The 19,474-nt window shown below is 30.3% G+C and overlaps 1 protein-coding gene across 1 annotated transcript; it reads left to right on the forward strand.

The window, feature by feature from the left end:
- The first annotated feature begins 313 nt into the window (after positions 1-313).
- On the forward strand, positions 314-18,926 carry LOC136988747 (lysosomal cobalamin transporter ABCD4-like). The gene is made up of 3 exons (XM_067286710.1): positions 314-1,742; positions 16,135-16,468; positions 17,942-18,926. The coding sequence occupies exons 1-3, from the start codon at positions 632-634 to the stop codon at positions 18,267-18,269; spliced, it is 1,773 nt and encodes a 590-aa protein (XP_067142811.1). The 5' UTR covers positions 314-631; the 3' UTR covers positions 18,270-18,926.
- Positions 18,927-19,474: the final 548 nt, after the last annotated feature.

Below are 19,474 nucleotides of genomic sequence, written 5' to 3' on the forward strand. Positions count from 1 at the left end.
GACGATTCTATTAGTGTTTAGCAATGTTACAAATTTAGCTATTTTATATAATACATAATGTAAATTTTGTTTTGCTTTGTTGATAATTTTTATTGTGTTTTATACAGTATTTTGTTATTATTTTATTGGGGATCATTAATTTCTTATTATCAGGGGAAGGGGGGGTTGGAATACAATGGTCTGACGTTTCCGAATGTACAGTACTTAATAAATAAATTAAAATATTCGTACTTTAATACTTTAATGATAATGCATTAAAGTATAAATTTGAGTGAGTATGAAGACTACATACGAGTTTTTAATAGCGAAATACAGTACAGTACTAGATTGATCGAATCGAAACAACTTATGTTTCTAAATAGAAAAATTATTTTATTCGTATTTACATAACTTTTGATCGTGGAAGTAAGAAGTTTCGTTATTTTTAATCATCGATTAACAATGGAGTCGTTTTGATTTCGCATCCAGCAAACGAATCTTGGATTTTGATATTCAGATATTTTATCAGCTGACATGGGCGGTGCCGTAGGAGTTCGTTGTACAGTATCTAAAATATATCGATACAGTAGAAGAGCAGTTTTTTAGATCTGTTGGGGAAAAAATCCAAATTAATTTAAAGATCTCATTCAATATGTGGTGTGAATTGAAAGAGAAAACAACATTGTGGAATTTTGACTTTTTATTCTTCAAACGATTTGCAAAACTAATCCCATTTTATTTTGGAAATCCTTGCTCGTTAATTATTTTTATGTTTTTAATAGTTGTAGCTTTAGGTGAACAGTATGTTGTTTATAATGTTGGAATTATAACCAGTGAATATTATAAAGTATTGGGAGAAAAGGATTTAAATGGTTTTTGGACTCATTCTATCAAATCTCTTGCAATCATAATATGTGTTTCTTTAATTATTAGCACAAAAGACTACTTAATTTCTGTGTTATATGTTATATGGAGGCAGCTCTTAACACAACATTTACAAAAGGAATATATGCATTCTAATAATTACTATAAACTAAATGTCTTAGATAAAGCAATTGACAACCCTGATCAGAGAATAACTCAAGATATTGATAAAATGTGTAACAAATTAAGTACTAATATTGCAGTTGTGATTGTATCACCTTTCACTATTTGTTATTACAGTTATGTATTGTTTGTTACAACTGGATGGTGGGGACCAACTGGTGTGTTTGGATTTTTTCTTTTAAGTACACTTATTAATAAATTGTTAATGTCACCAGTTGTTAATTATGTTTTTATGCAAGAACAGTGTGAAGGATTTTTTCGATTTAAACATATGCATATTCGTACAAATGCAGAATCAATAGCATTTCAAGATGGATCATTTAATGAGTTAACACAGTTAAGTGAAAAATTTGCTAAATTAGTTAAGGTGCAACAAAATTTATTTGCTCGTCAATTTCCCCTTAGTCTTTCTGTCAAACTATTTGCGTATTTAGGAAGTATTTTTAGTTTTCTTCTTCTTGCAGTACCTTTGTTTAATGGAAAATATGATTCACTATCTGTTGCTGATTTGAGTGCCTTGATTAGTAAAAATACTTTTGTTACAATGTATTTAATTAATTGTTTCACACAATTAGTGAATTTATCTACTGATGTAACAGTCATTGCAGGTACTACTCATCGAATTTCAGAATTTTTAGAATGGATAAAAATCAACAACACTTTTGAAGCAGTAAAGGAAAATCAATTTTCACAGATTGAAACAGACCACCAATCAGGTATTAATGAAATGACAAACTTAATTTTTTAAACTTTAAAATTTTAATTATACAAATATTTGTATGCCAATATTTGTATAATTACCCAATTACTGTATTATTTTTGGAATAGTTCAAGACTATAGAGCAGTGGTTCTTAACTCATGTTCCACAAACTTGCCCTCAACATTCCATAAAAAATTGCAAATTATTCCAATTCACTATAACATATTACTTCATTCATAGACAATTTTATGTTATTATTTTATTTAATACAATAAAATTTATTAGTTTATTACCTTGTTTCATGAGAATAGTAAACATGGAATTGCTTATTAACTTTTGAATATATTAATGCTAATGTGCTGGGTAATAAAAAGTATATGAATGGTGTTCTGTGGCATCAGAAAGGTTGAGAACCACTTCTATAGTGTAATTACATTTTGAAATATTTCAAAAATGTGTACATTAATTAAATAAAATTTTAAAAATTGTATATAGTATGACAATTTAATATAATATGATATTTAGTCATCTTTTTATGCTCTGTTTTATATATCTTTTTATAAATGGATATTTTGCTTATATATAGTAAATATGCAAAGTATATAAATGATTATTGAAAGAGTGATAAATACTGATTAAATCCTGAGAGCACCACTGATGAGTGGTGCTCTCAGGATTTAATCTTTGTGGGAGCCAAGTTAAACTGTTTAAAAAATTTTTAATGCAAATTCAATAAAATCCTCACCTTATGTGACTGATAATTCATAATTAGTATAGAAATAAAAGATATGACGCAATATAAATAAGAAAAAAATAAATTTTAATTAAAAAAGAATTTTTGGAAAATTTTCTAGTGTTTTTCCCCTTCTTGGGGTACCAAGGCTCCTTGGCTCCCCCTCTGGATGCACCACTGAATACCATATGTATTCAAATAGACCCACAATGGGTCAATTTTTTTAAATCTGTTTGGAGTATGAGTTTATTCAACCCTGTGGAGTTATTTGAATCTGTGAGTTTACTTTTTCAAAATTTTTGTATATATTTTTGTGTTTTTTGTATGTGTTGTGTTACAGGAGTTATATAATGAAAACCAAACAATAATTCTAAAAGAATAACGTAGAGCAGGGGTGTCCAAACTTTTTGCCTCAAGGGCCAGATTAAGTTTAAATACATTTGCGGCAGGCCACATGAATATGTTAATTAAAAAATCTCAATATGACTAAGGTAGCATTGAATTTTACTTTTTACAGTTAATTGCAGATACACCAATATTAAACAAATGTAGCTAAATTATATATAATTAGAAAATTATTTAATACAACTTTTAATGGGAATGATGGAACTGTGTTTTTTGCTGAAGAATTTCTTTAAAGTTGGAATTAAAATCGGAAACACCAATTATAAGCAATGATTGCAAATGATCATCCGATAAATTTGCCCTGTACTTTGATTTCAGATACTTCACCCTGGAAAAAGTTTTTTCTCACATATAGGTATTCCCAAACATAGAAATTGTGGTGTTCGTAACAAGAGGTACACGATCCCGCGAGCGAAATGGTACAAAAAAAACTTAATACAAAGTAGTTTTATTCTCTCTGAACAGGTTCTTTACATAGGATCCCAACTTTACAACTTCTAGAATTTTATATATACAGGAATTAAAAGTTTGTCCTCTAAAAACAGTTATCTTGCACACACGCGACAATCTGACGAGGACCGTATTCACTTACACTAACTTATACTAACTTAAAACTAAAAGAAATTGGAAGAATAGAAGAAATAAGGAAAGATAAGAAAAGTAGTAGAAATACCCGGGTTTCTTTGCGATGTGTCTTTTGGTGGGGAACAACTTCGGATCTCTCTCTTTTGTTACGTTTGTAGCCCTTTTCCTTATAGATCTTTCGTCTATAATCTTTTTCTTTCAGACTGAGTCGTCTTTCCTCGATGATCTCTCTCTGCACTTTATCCTCTTAGATCACCCTTCTCCCTTTCTGGAGCACTCCTTTTCAGCTCCTACCTCTTCGGGATTCCAACCCAGACTTCCTTCAAAGTTCTCTTATAGGAATTCCTTCCTATCGATTCCTTGGCTCCTCGTAGCCTCCAATCGTCGGACACTCGATCTGGAGCGCTACCTTCTCTCGTCAAGAGCTCGACCCAGACTGTCTCTCCCCTTTGTTCACCGGCCCCAGGGCCTTACTTCACCTTTTGTTCTACCTATTGAGGGAAAGATAATCCTCCCCCAAGGGCAAAGAGTTAGACAAAGAGAGTTCTAGGTAGAGTTAGACAAAGAAAGTTCTAGAAAGAGTTAGACAAAGGAACAAAGAAAATCTAAGACTAATTCAATATAAAATATACAAAATATACAATATCATGGCCGACGGCCACAAAATAAATTACGAGCAAATTGCTTTAAATTTGGAAATTCATTTGCATTTTAAATCCTGTTTTTTTTTATCAAATATGATTTTTGCATTTTGTTTTTCAATTTTCGATATACATTTTTGAAAATCAAACAGGTTCGCGCAAAAAATCAGTATTTTTCAAAAGTCTTTGCGGGCCGGATAAAATCACCTGCTGTTGGGTCTGGCCCGTGGGCCATAGTTTGGACACCTCTGACATAGAGGACAAGAAATGTGATTATTATAATTTATGCAATTACAATTTTGAATAAGTTATTTACAGTAATCCTTAGCTTAAAAAAATGTGATTTGAATGTGGATTTATTCAAGTTCTGTGGGTTTATTTTTTTAAATGTGGATATGGGTTTATTTGAGCCTGTGGAATAATTTAAACTTGTGAGTCTTATTGAGTGCAAAGAATAACATTTATTTTTAAGCAATATAAAAATATCAGCATGCGTGATTCTGAGAATAGATTAATTTATCAATACAATTAGTGATATCATAGTCTCTTCAATATTTCAAAAAAATCTGTATAGGATTATCTGGAATATTTTTCATCTTCCTAGAGCATTCCACAAATGTTTCTTTGGATTTAGATCATTAGCTATCTTTCATGTTAACTGTCAAAGTATTCTTTCACCACATGTGCTCAATGTCTCTTGTATCCATTATACTATAGTCAATCCTAACTATTATTAAAAAATGTATGTAGAGTCCAACTATATTAAAATATACTGGGATTTTAGAATAAATGTTAGTGGACTTTAAAAACTGCTGATTAGTCTAAAACAGCAATTTTCGACATTTTTAGCTCTGTGACCCCCAAATAGTAAATATAAATAAAATTAATATTTCGTGTCCCCCTACCCAAAGGAATAATAACAGTAAGCCTTACTATTACTAATTGAATTTTGACTGTAATTATAAATGTAAATTTTTTTAAATATAGCACTAAAAACTAAATACAGGAATCATCTTTTATCACTCAATAACAATTTGCTTTTGTGTGTTTCTCACATAGATGGAGAAAATTTTAAATGAAAAAACAAATGCAACCATCACATTAATTTCTTTTCTTTACATGTGTACTTATTGTAAGTAAAAAGTTTATAATAAATGATTTTTTCTTATAAAATGATTTCATTATTGTTTCGTGACCCCCTTTAATATCACCGAGACCCTCAGGTTGAGAAATGCTGGTCTAAAATATTTTCTTTCTGAACTAAATGAATTAGGAAGACAGTTCAATATCTGGTCCATGGAAAGCTAATGTGAGATAAGCAGAGGGTCGGGGAAAACCTCGCTGACCACTTACGCTGCACGGGTTGGTAAAACCCGACCTTGTTGTCGTTGGATGGCTAGGAGGGCAAAAGTGAGTGGGGAGGTGCGTCAGTAAGTCGACAGGTGTCCTTACTTTGACAGGAGACAGGTTTGACAAATAACAATAAAGGTTTATTAACTAACAAAAGTGAACATACAATAAAATACACATAAAATAAAGGTATACAGATAATTACTGCTAAAATGCGGATAAAATATCCCTATCGCTAATTGCGCTCTAACCAATAAATTAGTCACGTGCCTAACCTCGAGTGGGAGAGAGTTTACAAAGTCGATATACCTTGATAGGTGGTCCGATGACTGTATGCGATGACCTCCTGGACTATGGAAGCTGGAATCAGTCTTATGTCCGGGACTGGAGACACTGGATTCAGACCTTCCTGGATGATCGCCCCCTTTCCAGAGTTGATCGGTGTTTTTATCCCATCATTGTTGGCACTGAGCCAGCCTATTATTCAATGTTCGATGACTAATTTGCTGACTCGTGATGACCGTGGCTTTTGTTTTTTCTTTCTGATTGGATCGGATGTGTAATCAACATCCGATCGATTTCCTATCGAACTTGTGGGTCATGAACCCCCTTTTAACTCTCGAATTTATGCCCTCAAAACCTGTGGGCCCACACTAAGAAAAAAATGGGAGAAGACAAAGAGAGCAGAACAGATTTAATAGTCAGTAAAAATGGATCATACAAAGATAGGTTTCTGCATTAGTTACTTTTTTTTATTGAAAATGGATTGGAGCAGACTCCTAATTCCAATTCTCTCTTAGAAACCAGAATACTTTTTTAAAGTGATTCTGATTACTTAGCACTGTAATAAATACATAAAACAAAAGAAAATGCTTAATTCAGTAAACCAAAATTGTATTTCTTCAGAACAATGCTTTTATTTTTTTAAAGAATAGCTTCAGCTCTTCATTCAGAACATTAATGCAGAGCTACAATTCTATGCTAGCAAGTCCTGCTAATTATGTTAATTGATCATGATAAAATGTGTAAAATATTGTTCTATCAATTATATGGAACTTAGATCTGATCATTCTTTCACTATTAAAGGCCTCTCTCAATCAACTTGCACATTGCAATAAAATACCATTGTGTTAATATAGTTCCAGCTTGAGTAGTATCTTTAATGATAGATTCATATTGTTCTTTAATACACTGTTTTAATGTTCTATATGTAGACCCTGTTTAATAAAAGTCATTGATTCCTCTGGAGAGCTTTTCCATATATAAGCCTGCATTGCACCCTTTTTTTAACTTACTTTGTCCTCTCTTAACTTTTGTATTATCATGAGAAGTCTCTTGAATTAAAAGGGTAGTTTTAACTTTAACATATAGGATAAAAAAATGCTATTATTAACTTCCCAGATACTACAAATATGTTGCCTTTAGTTTCTTGTTCCACCCATCTGCAATTATCTTAGTTGTTTGTGAATATGCATTCAGTAAACTTTTAATAACGGATGACAGAAACCCAAGTGAGTGGGCTGCTCAAGAGATATGCTATAACTCCTATCTGCTATGAATTTCTAAAGTCAAATATGCAAATGCTGTTTTTATAAGAGCTCAAAAAAGCTGCTAACCTATCCATCAATAAACAACTCATATAACTGGATATAGTAAATAAACAAACACAAATATCAAAAATCATCAGTAAAAGAAAGTAAAGTTCAAATAAAGTTCCAATTGTGACCTCCGATTTCCGGTCCGTCTAAAAGACACCTTAAGACACCTTGAACACAAATTACAACTATTTATTTTATACTATTTACTTAGGTACACAGCAATACAGTTTGATTGCCACAAACTACAGTCTTCCAAGACAGTCCTACTAGTTCCGTTCCAATGTTGCCTTATATACAAGTTTTAAATCTGTTGGCTGATCAAGCAGGAGTTGAGCTGAGCTTTTCATCAGGTTCGCCCGGTTGGCATACTGGTCTCGACTTGTTCAACAGACTCATCAACCATTACTATTATTTGATGGTTGCTGCATGCTTAATGTGGTTACTCTGGACATGAACATTTGGTTGTATTGGTTTGTCTTCTTTGCTTGGTAGCGTGTTCATGCCTGCAGTTGCTGGATGCCGTCACATAGGACATATCCTTAGGCAGATATGGAGAAGGTCTATGGTAGTTGATAATGTTCAATCTAAATCACAAAAACTGTATTAGAAATGATAGTCCTTAAGGAAGACTGCACAAAAACTACTAAATTTAAAAGATTTGTTTTCAAGCTTAATCAAGAATGTTGGACAGAGATTGAGAATGATAGTTAACATCTTGAATATAAGAAATGTTAAGGTTCCAATAAACAGTGATTCAGAGCTCACATTAGGCATACTACTTATAACCTACATCTTGGTGCAGAAGAGAAGTGCAAAAGTCATTAGAGATATTGGTCTGAAAGTTGTCATGCTCAATGTATGGACTCAAAGCTGTTCTTAGATAAAGGAGATAGGATCCAATTGTACTCAAAAGAAGATATGAAATCCATAAACACCAAACCTAAGAATATTCAATTGAAGAGTTTATCTTCAGAAGCTTTATCTAGGATCTTAAATGATGTAAACATATAATGTGTAAACCCAGCCACTGACATCTGAGAGGATGTCTGTCTGTGAGAACAGAAATTGACATCTCCCTGATATAACAGACTGCTGAAAGTACTGAAAGGCAAGATTAGAGAAGTAATCATGAACAAAGTGCACTCCCATGAAAGAGAGAATATAACTTTTACTTGTCAACCAAATTTAAGCATTTTTGCACATTTAGTGTAATTTATTATTATTTTTTAAATATTTTAAAATTAGTATATTTATTTTGGGTGTCCATGTTAGGTGTATTGCTGTATGTGTAAAATAGTACAGGAATACTGTTAAACTGAAGAGGCAAAAAAGAAACACTGTTTGATTCTTTTTGGTGAAGATGTTATGATTCTGAAGAATCAAATGATCAAAATTTAAAAAAAAAATTTTACATTTTGGAACATACATAAAGCATGAAATTATTTTAGAACATATTCTTACAAACAAATTTGAATTAAGAAGTTCAGTAGAATCTACTTTAGTTTAAACACTGCAAGACTGGAATAAAGTATGTCATAAAAAATGCAAACCTCTGAACCTTACAAATGAAATGGCAGCATAGTTTAATGCAGATCTCCTATGTAGATCAGACTGCCTTTTTATCTGCATTAAACTATGCTGGAATTTAATTTGTAAGATTCAGAGGTTTGCATTTTTTATGAGAATTCACTTTTTGGGTAGTTTATATTTCAGAACAAGTGTTTAGTTTCTATTCTTCTCTATAGGAATTATATTGTTTGTTTAGTTGTTATGAAGTATTATAGTCTGTGACTATGTTGAGAACTATATATAATTGTAAAATAAATATGTTTTATTGTTTCCCTAATAAAAATATTATTCGAAATCATATACCATTAACACATGATTTCAAATGAGATGACATGATATCAGTTGTCAGGATATGATATGTAAAACTGACCAGAGTTTTTAAACAGCAAATATGAATAGGTAATGTCCTCTCCCTCCTATTTTTGAGTCTGCACTTATCCTTTGTACCAGCCTGCTTGTATATGTCTTACAAGGAGACCGTAGGAGGTGCCCATCATGGATTCGAATAATAATGTGTATGTGGATAAGTCTTGATATGAACCCTAAAGGAAGAAAGTGCACTTCTTAAGCATTTTTAAGAAAATTAACATTAAGAAATTCTCAATAATTTATAAGCAAGTTTTACAAGCTTTGTTTATCAAATGTTTTGTGGCTTGATGTTATCATTTCTCTTTCACATTCATGAGATTGTGGGATTGAATTGTATTGACAGAATACTTTTTTCTCTTTCAAATAAGTGTGAAAGTTTTACATAAATTAAATAATTAAAAATCACATGGGCATATACATTTTCTCTATTTATCTATTAGTAAAAATGCGTATTTTCCTTTTTTAAACCTCTTGCATTGAAAATTCTTTTTTGTTTTTTTTTTGACTGTTTTTTTCTACAAATACATTTAAAGATCTTTATTCTAAAAATTATAAACATGAAAAACATAAGTAAAAAAAAGAATATTTTAATAATTGTTAGAAACAGATGTACCAGAATATGAAACAGAATGATATTTGATATTTGTCATAAAAACATGAGAAACAAAAAGTTATATGACATCTCACACATCAAGTAAATGCTGCTTTTTTTACATTTATTAGGTTCTTTTATAACCTCAACACCAAACCATACTCCATTAACATTCATAAAAATTTATTTTTCATTTATAAGTTTTGATGCAAACCATGTGTAGCACAACATTTTTGCAAAAATTGGGGCTGACAGATGATGATGGACAACTGAATGAATTTTTATGTAGTCTTTTTGTGATGATATTTTGCATTTTTGTTCAATGAGAAATGAACAATGTTGCCAGTTATGCCATTCAGATCTCTGAATTTTTAAAATACATTTATCCTTTTTCAAGCTATAGGTTTAAAAAAGAAAAATATACATTTTTACGAGATAAATAGAGAAAATGTATAAGCCCATGTGATTTTTAAGTATTTAATTTATGTAAAAATTTCATACTTACTTGGAGGGGAAAAAATTTCATCACTGATTCAATCCCACAACCTCGCAAACATGAAAGAGAAACAATAATGCCAAGCCACAAAACATTTAATAAATGAAATTTGTAAAACTTGCTTATAAGTTATTAAGGATTTCTTAATATCAATTTTCTTGAAAATGCTTGAGAAGTGCACTTTCTCCCTTTGCTTAATAAAGGTTTATATTGAGACTTATCCACAGACAAAATATTATTCAGATACATGAAGGACATCTCATAAGGTCTCCTTATTAGATAAAAATAGAAAAGCCACCAGGGCCATCATAATGCATAGGCACACTGGACATTTACCCAGATGCCCATGAGCTTAGTGGGCACAGGCTAACCCATTTAAAGAAAATTCTGAGATTCTCCCATTGTACAGAAAAATAATTTCAAACAACTTGAAATCTGTTTCCAAATTTTGAAATTGCACTCAGTGTGTTCATGTACATGATAGTCACCAACTGTGCAGAAGTCATTCATTTTCAAAACTGGGACGGCAGTAGGTTTCTCAAATGGGATCCTGGTTGCTTTTTTAACCCGGGAAATATAAATCCTGCAAATTTCTTAAAAATTCACTCTTTTCTTATTTTGTGTTAAGGTTGAGGAAATTTTGCAAATAGAAAATATAATTAACTTATAAACTGTCAGAATGCATTTGTATTTATTAATTTTAAACCTACATTAGTTTTTTTTGATTTTTGTTCGTTAATAATGGTCAATAATCAATATGTAGCTTATTTTGGCAGGACTCTGAAAATTCTTTACTTGCCAAAACCTGTAATATCTGGAATAATTGTGCTTATGTTGCCTTAATTTTTAACCATGCCAGTAGCTTCAATAACTGCGTAATGCCAGGTTGTGCAAATTGGGCAAGGATACAAATGAGTACAAAGTCTGCAAGTATGAAGTTTTTCTTTGTAAACTTGATTATTAAAGCCAAATGAACTGTTGAATTATTGGGCTATAAGCTTGATGTTTCTATTAATGCAGCCGAGGCAGACAAATCAAGAATACTAGAGAGCAAAAGAAGTACCACAATCTCGAAAATGAACTAGAAATCTTCCAGGCTGTAGGTGAAAAAACACACCATCTGTCTTCTCTTAAATGCATTAAAGACGATTCCACTCACATCAATTGAATTGGAAAAGGCATTCTTGGTAGCAGGACTTTTCATTAGTTAAAAAAAACCAGATTGAGTGATTGGAGTATTGACCAACTTTGCTTTTTAAAATCTTATTATAAAAGTTTACAATAATATTTTGTATTATGTTTAATTTAAAAAATCAAAATTACCTTTTAAGATAGAAATTTGATCTAAGTTTGATTTTTTTTTTAATTTTCAACTCAATTCAAAGCATTTTGTTGTTGTTATTGTATACAGTTTCCAGCAAACTTTAATAAATTTTTTCTATTTGTGAAAATTTCTATGTAATTCAAAGGTAATTTTTAATATATATCTTACACAGCATTATTAATATGATTTTGGAGGTTGCAGAATGTAATTTTGCAAATGAAAAATAATTATATCATTTGATTTCAAGATATTTTGTTTATCTTAAAAATAATTAATTCTATCCTGGGACTTCCCAGAATCCTGAGAAACAGTTCACTTTTATCTCGGAATCCCGGGACAAGCAAAAGACCAGGAAATGAGAAACCCTAGACAGCAGCATTTGAACTGGCTTTTACTCTTGTGTATGGAAAATGACGTCCTGAAGACCATTGACTTCAAGCCAATTATGAAGCAGTTCTCAGCAAAGAAATTTTGCAAATGTTTGTGTTGAGCACTTGATTAATAATAAATAATTCATAATAATTTTATATTGTGGCATCTCAGTCTATATGGTTTACCAATTGATTATAATTTATGTTGAAATTTTTTTCAAAGTTTGTGTTATATTGTTCAAATGCTTGTGTTGATTAATCTTTGCTGTACAGTGTGGCCGTCGGCCATATTAATATACTTGTATTTAGTAATTTTAGTTAGTCTTAGTCTTTCCTTTGTTTCTTTGTCTTCTCTTTTCCTAAACTTTCAAAGACCGTTATTGCCTTGGGGTGGGATTAGTGGTTCTAAGAATCGGAACAAAGAAGAGTAGAGTGTGCAGCCGGGTAAATAGCACCCAAGAAGAGGTCACTTTTGGACGAGACACAAAGGAGATCGGACGGGTAAGAAGGAGCTCGAAAGGAAGTTGATGGAGAGAGAAGCCCGAGGCTGTCCAAGCAGGGACCAAGTCAGAGAACTTATCGTAAGGAAAGAATTTCGAATAACGATATAGAGGAGAAAATTTTGAAAAAACGGAAGTCAGGATAACAGAACCGAGGCCCTCCCAAGTGCGTATCGGCCTGAAATAGAAAGTACCGGGTGAAGCAACCTTTCGATTCTTATTTCTTCTCACTTTCCTATCTCCCTTATTATTTCCTTTAGTATTAAGTTAGCTTTAAGTTAGAATTAAGTTAGGTTAGTTCCGCGTTATCCAAAATTTTATTGTCACACGATTGGGAGACGGTCACCTCGTGCTTTATTTGGCACAAGGAATTCTTTGTGAAAGCCACGCTGGGTCTAAAACCTTCATGTAAATAGTTGGGATACCTGATTGAACCTCTTTGTACAAAGTGTAATAAAGGGACTGTACTTTCGTTCGCGGACAGTACGATACCACTTGTATGTACATTACAGCAGCATGTTTTTAATGCTTGAACACTAATTTTGTTAGTATTTAAGCATTAAATAGTATCAATAAATATATACAGTAGAGCATCGATTATCTGAATCAATTGGGGACTGGGGTTGTTCAGAAAATTGATTTTTCGGATAATCGATTATGTACGAAAAAATATATTAACCTATCCCATGTTGAAATTTGTTCAAATCCTGGCACGTCCTTAAGTTCCCTCTCATGATCACACCAGTGCTGCCAGCTAAATCACACACACCAACAAAAATAATATTGGAGTAGCCCAAGACATAGCCAAAGGTTGCAGCACCACAGCACTAGCAGATATTTAAATTTACCAACTGGAAAGCTTTAGGTTAATTGACGTTTTGGTTGATCGGCATTCTGATAATCGATGCTCTGCAGTATTTAATTTTATCAAGATTTATATTTTTATTCTTGTGAATAATTGTGTAGGACAAAGCACAATGAGCATATATTGTTGTTAAGACTGCCTTGAAGGCCACAATGTAATGGTAAAGAGCACATTTCAAAACCATATAATTTTATTTTTATTAATTATTATTATTTTTATTTGTCAACAAATGACAACTGTTTGCTTGATTACATAACAAAGTGCACACTACAAACTAGAATGATCAGGATGTCAAAAATTTTATATGCCTCTACATCTACAACAATACCGATTAATAAACAGTAGCAATTGCTTACCTGTAGATATGAATACTTTTCAAAACAACATACTCAGAACACCTTATAGATTTGCAGCCGTGTTTATTAGGTACTAACGAACGTTTTCGGTCGTATTTAACGACCTTCTTCAGGAAATATCAAAAAATCGAACACAAAGACAATTTGCAGTAACGAACAAGCGTTTGGAAAGTTTTTAAAAATGTTCCAAACACTTGTTCGTTACTGCAAATTGTCTTTGTGTTCGATTTTTTGATATTTCCTGAAGAAGGTCGTTAAATACGACCGAAAACGTTCGTTAGTACCTAATAAACACAGCTGCAAATCTATAAGGTGTTCTGAGTATGTTGTTTTGATAAGTTATGCAGTCTACAAGGAATTATGAATACTTTTAAAAATAGGTGGTATTATAAAGAGAAAATTTTTTAGGATTTTTTGAAATACAGGACATTTTGGCATCTCAAAAAAACTGTCAGGACATCAAAATATGGAATGGTCCCTTACAATATGGAATGTCTAGTCACTTTATATATATATGATATGATATGACATTAAAACACTTGACAACATAAGAAATCACTTGTTCTCATCTGTTAAAATGTTTTGTATGTTTTTGAATGTTTGACATCATATTAAACATCATCACTAAACCCGATATACTAAAGCTAAACACCAACCAAATGCCGAAATTCTATCAGACTAGTATAAGGCTAATTACTAAATCAAGAGTCAAACTGCTTATGTAATTTATTTAGTAATTAGCCTTATACTAGCCCGATAGAATTTCGGCATTTGGTTGGTGTTTAGTTTGACATCATGTTCAGAAGCTTTTGAAAATATCTTTTGAAGATATTTTCAAAAGCTTCTGCAATCTTTAACAATAAAATGCTTTGAAAATATCCCTTCAAGATATTTTCAAAGCATTTTATTGTTAAAGATTGGGTCATTCATTAATTACGTGTACAGCTTTTGAGCTACCTTTGACAACCTCCCTCCCTGTTGAGTACAGTGATGTACTTTTGACTAAACCTCTCCACTTTAATTACCTGTACAATACTTCATTAATACCCCAACATTGAAGAAATGCTAAACAAGTGCTACAAATATTTTCTAATTCACAAGACTTTTAAAATAAGCTTATAAAAACAAATTTGTGTCATTAATATCACAACAATCCGTCAATATTCTCCCTCCTCATTTTCTACAATGATATACCTTTAATGACACTGTAAGGATCTAAGGAATATGTTGTCACTGCCCAATACCTAATTTGTCAGGTAACTGAATCCAGGAAGGGTCTGTGAGTATAAATTATTTGTGGGTGCCAATGGATTTAGACTCAAAACACCTTTACAAATTTTCCCATTTATTGTCACAGAAAGATTGTTGCTTACATAGTTAAGTTAATTCTCCAACTCCTGCCAATCATCCCAAGAAGACAATTTTTTTCTTGAGATCAATAATTTATAAGTTCAGTGCAAGGTTTGGCCAGTACTAAGCCTGGGATGATATGGTTGATGAGGTGGATGAAAGAGGTCACTTAGTTCTCAAAATATCGAACACTTTGTTGTATGTCATTTCTCTATTTTTTTTCTGAGTCAATGGACTCAGAAAAAAAGTTTGGAAAGAAGAGCAGTTTGAGATGAAAAGTTGGAGAAGTGCAGTTTTAGAAGAACCATCAGAGAAATACGGTTTAAGAAGAATGGTTGGAGCAGTGTACCATGACCTTGAAATGCAGGTTTATATAAACTTTAGCCATGGATTGAACAATTTAATTGGTCCTGAACCCTTCTGTTTTGTTCTAATTAGTCCCTTCTTTGTCTCAAAGTAAAATGAGATCCAATTGGGGTGCAGTGAAAGATCAAATCTCGATGTAAACCTGATACCGCATCTCAATCTGGCTGACGGGATATTTAAATGAACTTTAAAACTTTTGCTCATGTTTCTAAAAGTTTTGTTTTTTCTCTTGTCGAAAATTTCTGTAAGCTATTTTACAATAATTATTTATTGATCAAAATGATTTATGTCAGAACCTCACAACACCACTCTCTCTCGTTTAAATTGCACACTTAATTAAAAGACAGCCCCGTTTCTGACTTCAGTAAAAACAATGCATTGGTATCATTTGAAATCAATCAGAAACCATTACTGAAGTGATATTCCAACAGTTTCAAATGACATAATATGACATCATTTATAATTATTCCATTAGTTGATATCAAATGATATCATGCCTTGTCATTTGAGCATTTCAAATTGTCCAAAAATCACTTCAGACATGATATCACTTGATATCATTTAAAAATAACAAAATATTTTTACTAGGATTTATACAAATGATTGTATAAGTTTAGAAAAAGAACTTGTTGATGTTCTTTGATGAAAAAATAAAGAACATTTGAATTTAATTCTTGCTATTGAATTTAATAACTTCCACATATGGAACATATCTTAAAGAAAGTTTTTAAATAGTAATCTTTGATGATGTATATTATATTATTTGGTCATTGTGAAACCATGCTGGTTTCACAATGACCAAATAATATAATATACATCATACCAAATAAAATATGCTTTCTTTATGTATTATTATTTTGTAATTTATTGTATAAACATAATATTTATTTATTTAAAAAGATTTATAAAACCTTTGATATTTTAAATTTCATTCTAGGTGAGAAAACCATAATGGAAATAGATAATGTTACTTATAGTACTCCTGGAGAGAATGATTTACTAATTTCTCAGTTATCATATTCATTTGAAAAAGCTAAGAATACTTTAATTACTGGAGATAGTGGCTGTGGAAAGACCTCTTTGTTGCGCATAATAAAAGGATTATGGCCTATTTCTGAAGGTCAAATAAGATGGGATGTTCTTACTTCTTCAACTGATATTTTTTATCTTCCGCAAAAGCCATTGCTTACAGATGGTTGTTTACGTCAGCAAATTGTTTATCCACTTGATTGCTCACTAATTACCACCAGCAATGATGAAACAATTATTAGGTATATCATAAAAATTAATTTTTTTATTTTAAAAATTATTTTAAAATAAAATATAAGATTTAGATTTTTACCTATTTGCATATCTTAGTATACTTCTGTATATTTTATATTGTTTCTTGAATTTAATAAAAGTACATCATATTAGTTTTATTTCATAGACTATATATAATGTAATTATCTATAGTCTATTTTGAATTTACTTCATATAGTTATTAAATTTTTAATTTAAAAATTTACTTAAGTATAATTTATGATAGAATAACTCTAAGAATAAAAAGAAGAAATTGTTAACAATATACATATATACATACCCAATTCTGTTTTTACATGATAGATATATTCTCAAAAAGTTTGTGTAAAAAACTATGTAAAAAAGATACTGGCTTATATAAAATAAATGGAAGATTGTTTTCTCAAGCTTTAAAAACTAGTAAAAAAAATGTAATAAACCAATAAAATATATGTTTAAATAAAATTTTTCAATTTTTAATTTAAGCAACAACTTCATTTATTGTATTGCCAAATGATTCAATGAGTTATCCATCAGGCTATTTTTACTGCTAGTAAATAAATCTACAGATAAATCTCAAGGTAATTTTATAATTAGAAATAAATACCACACTTGGAGAAAAGTTTGGAATCATTACTTTGTTTTCTAGTGTTAATAATTCTTTTGTCATATTGCAATTTTATATAAGTTCTATTGCATAACAAATTCATATTGGAAAAAATGTTTGAAATTATATAAGGCTGTGGAAATAAATATGGAATCCCAAACATAAAATTGGTATTTAATTTGTATGGCCTCCTTTAGCTTTAATTACAGTGGGCATCGATTCCATAAAAAATTATGCATGTTTCTTCACTGATGTTACTCCAGGCATGATTGATAACATTCTTTAGCCCTTTCTTGTTTGATGATTGCTGAGAATATACAAAGTGCTTCAATAAGCACCAGATATTTTTGATTGAATTTAAATCTGGACTGTTTGGTGACCAGTCCATCCTTTCCAAATTTCTTTAAATGAAGAATTCTGCTACTGATGTTGCTCCATGGCACAATGCATTGTCATCTTCAAAGAAGATGTATTTATATCTAAACTGGTCTTCAATTGTTAGGGTAAGGAATATTTCCAGCATCTCCATACAGACTTCTGCATTCACAGTGACATTAACTCTTTAAGCTCTGAAAATTTCTTTTTTCTATGTATCTGGAGACAAAATTGTTTTTACCCCTCAGGCTATGAGGGAAATTAGCAACAACTTCTGCCAATCTTGTCTCAAATGAATTAAGGCAAATTTGCTTGATCTTATGTTTAAAGAATTAATGAATAACACTTTGATAAATTTTTTATATTAAATTTAATTTTTATTTAATATTAATTTTACATAATAATTATTTATATTTTTATAATTTTATTGAAAATTACATTGTGAATTATGAATAGTAATAAACTTTTTATAAATTGACAGATATCTGAAAATAGCAGATTTGATTCATATTTTACAAAGAGCTGGAGGTTTGGATGAATATGTTGATTGGAATTGGTGTGACATATTATCTCCAGGTGAAATGCAGCGACTGTCATTTGTACGTCTTTTTTATCATAAACCAGTAATTGCTTTTTTAGATGAAGCAACTAGTGCCATAGGACAAGAAATGGAAGAAACACTATTTAAATTTTGCAAATTTCTGGATATAACTCTTTGTACAGTTGGCCATAGAAAAAGTTTAATTTCTTATCATAATTATCAAATTAATTTCAAAAGTAAAGGAAGATATGACATTAAAGAATTGTGAAAACTTCTTAAATTAGCATTATATGATTTTAATTAGATATAATAATGGAGTTGGATGGAATCATAAAGAAAAATTGATGTGTTTTTTTTTATTTTATTGATATTAAGTAAGTAATTTTGACCAATTATCAAAATATCAAAACTTTATAAAATATTACATTAATTAAAAATTAATATATATTTATATTATATACAGATATTTTTCAATTTCAGAGTTATTTAGTTATGGCAAAATGTTACTTTGTTTAAATCATTTCACTTTATCCTTTTATCACTTTAGTTTAAGTATTTCAAAATCTAAGTATGTTTATACGTGAAGCACTTGAAAATGATTGAATTAAAAAATTAAATTATCATAAAATATCAATATTTAAAAGTTTACTCATATATGTGTTTTATATTATAATATTTGATTTGTCATTTTAATTTAAATTTAGTAATTTATACAATATTCCCTTCACTAACTGCACCCATATTAATTACAATACATCATCTCTTTCAATGCAGTGAACATATACAATATTGTGTAAAATACTATTTTTATTTGTTAATGTAAATTTATAAGTCAGCATTTTATTTTCAAAGTATTGATGAAATTCGTTGTATTTTATAAATTTAAAAAAATCAGAAAATTGTAAAAAAATGTTTTGATACAAAAACAAAAAGTTATTATTAGTGATATGCTGAAATTCAAGATCATCGTCAAATAAAAAATTGGCAAATTTTTTACAAGTTAAATGTCTTCTCAGTATTTTCGATTAAATATTCAAATTTGTTATTCATTTCATTTTATAAACTCTGATCATTTACTTTGAATTTCACAAAGTAAACAAATGTTTTGATACTTTTTCTTTAAGAATCCTTATAAAATTTTAAAGTATCTAATCTCTTTAATTATATTTTATGCAATAAGATAGACTATCAAACTTTAGTATATTTTACTGAATTTTGTGAACATGAAAAATTTATTGTAGGTGAATTAAAATTAAATTTCTAAAACCACCACTAATATTGATGTCATTTCATTTTGAAACTATTGAACGTAATATTTCCATTAGTAATTGTTTGTAGTCATAAATTTTAAGAATGCTGTATGGCAGGTGTGACAAATCTTTTTAAGCCCATATGCCATATAGTAAGCATACTCATCTTTAAAGATTTTTATGTGTGCCAAAGTTTTAGACTGAATAATATTTAAATAAATTA

This window comes from Centruroides vittatus, unplaced genomic scaffold, assembly GCF_030686945.1.
Source record: "Centruroides vittatus isolate TY-2023 unplaced genomic scaffold, ASM3068694v2 scaffold_386, whole genome shotgun sequence".
NCBI lineage: Eukaryota > Metazoa > Arthropoda > Arachnida > Scorpiones > Buthidae > Centruroides > Centruroides vittatus.

Coding starts and splice junctions, on each gene's coding strand:
- LOC136988747 (XM_067286710.1), top strand. CDS start 632: ATGTGGTGTGAATTGAAAGAGAAAACAACATTGTGGAATTTTGACTTT. Junction 1,743..16,134: donor TGAAACAGACCACCAATCAG/GTATTAATGAAA, acceptor ATTTCATTCTAG/GTGAGAAAACCATAATGGAA. Junction 16,469..17,941: donor AATGATGAAACAATTATTAG/GTATATCATAAA, acceptor ATAAATTGACAG/ATATCTGAAAATAGCAGATT.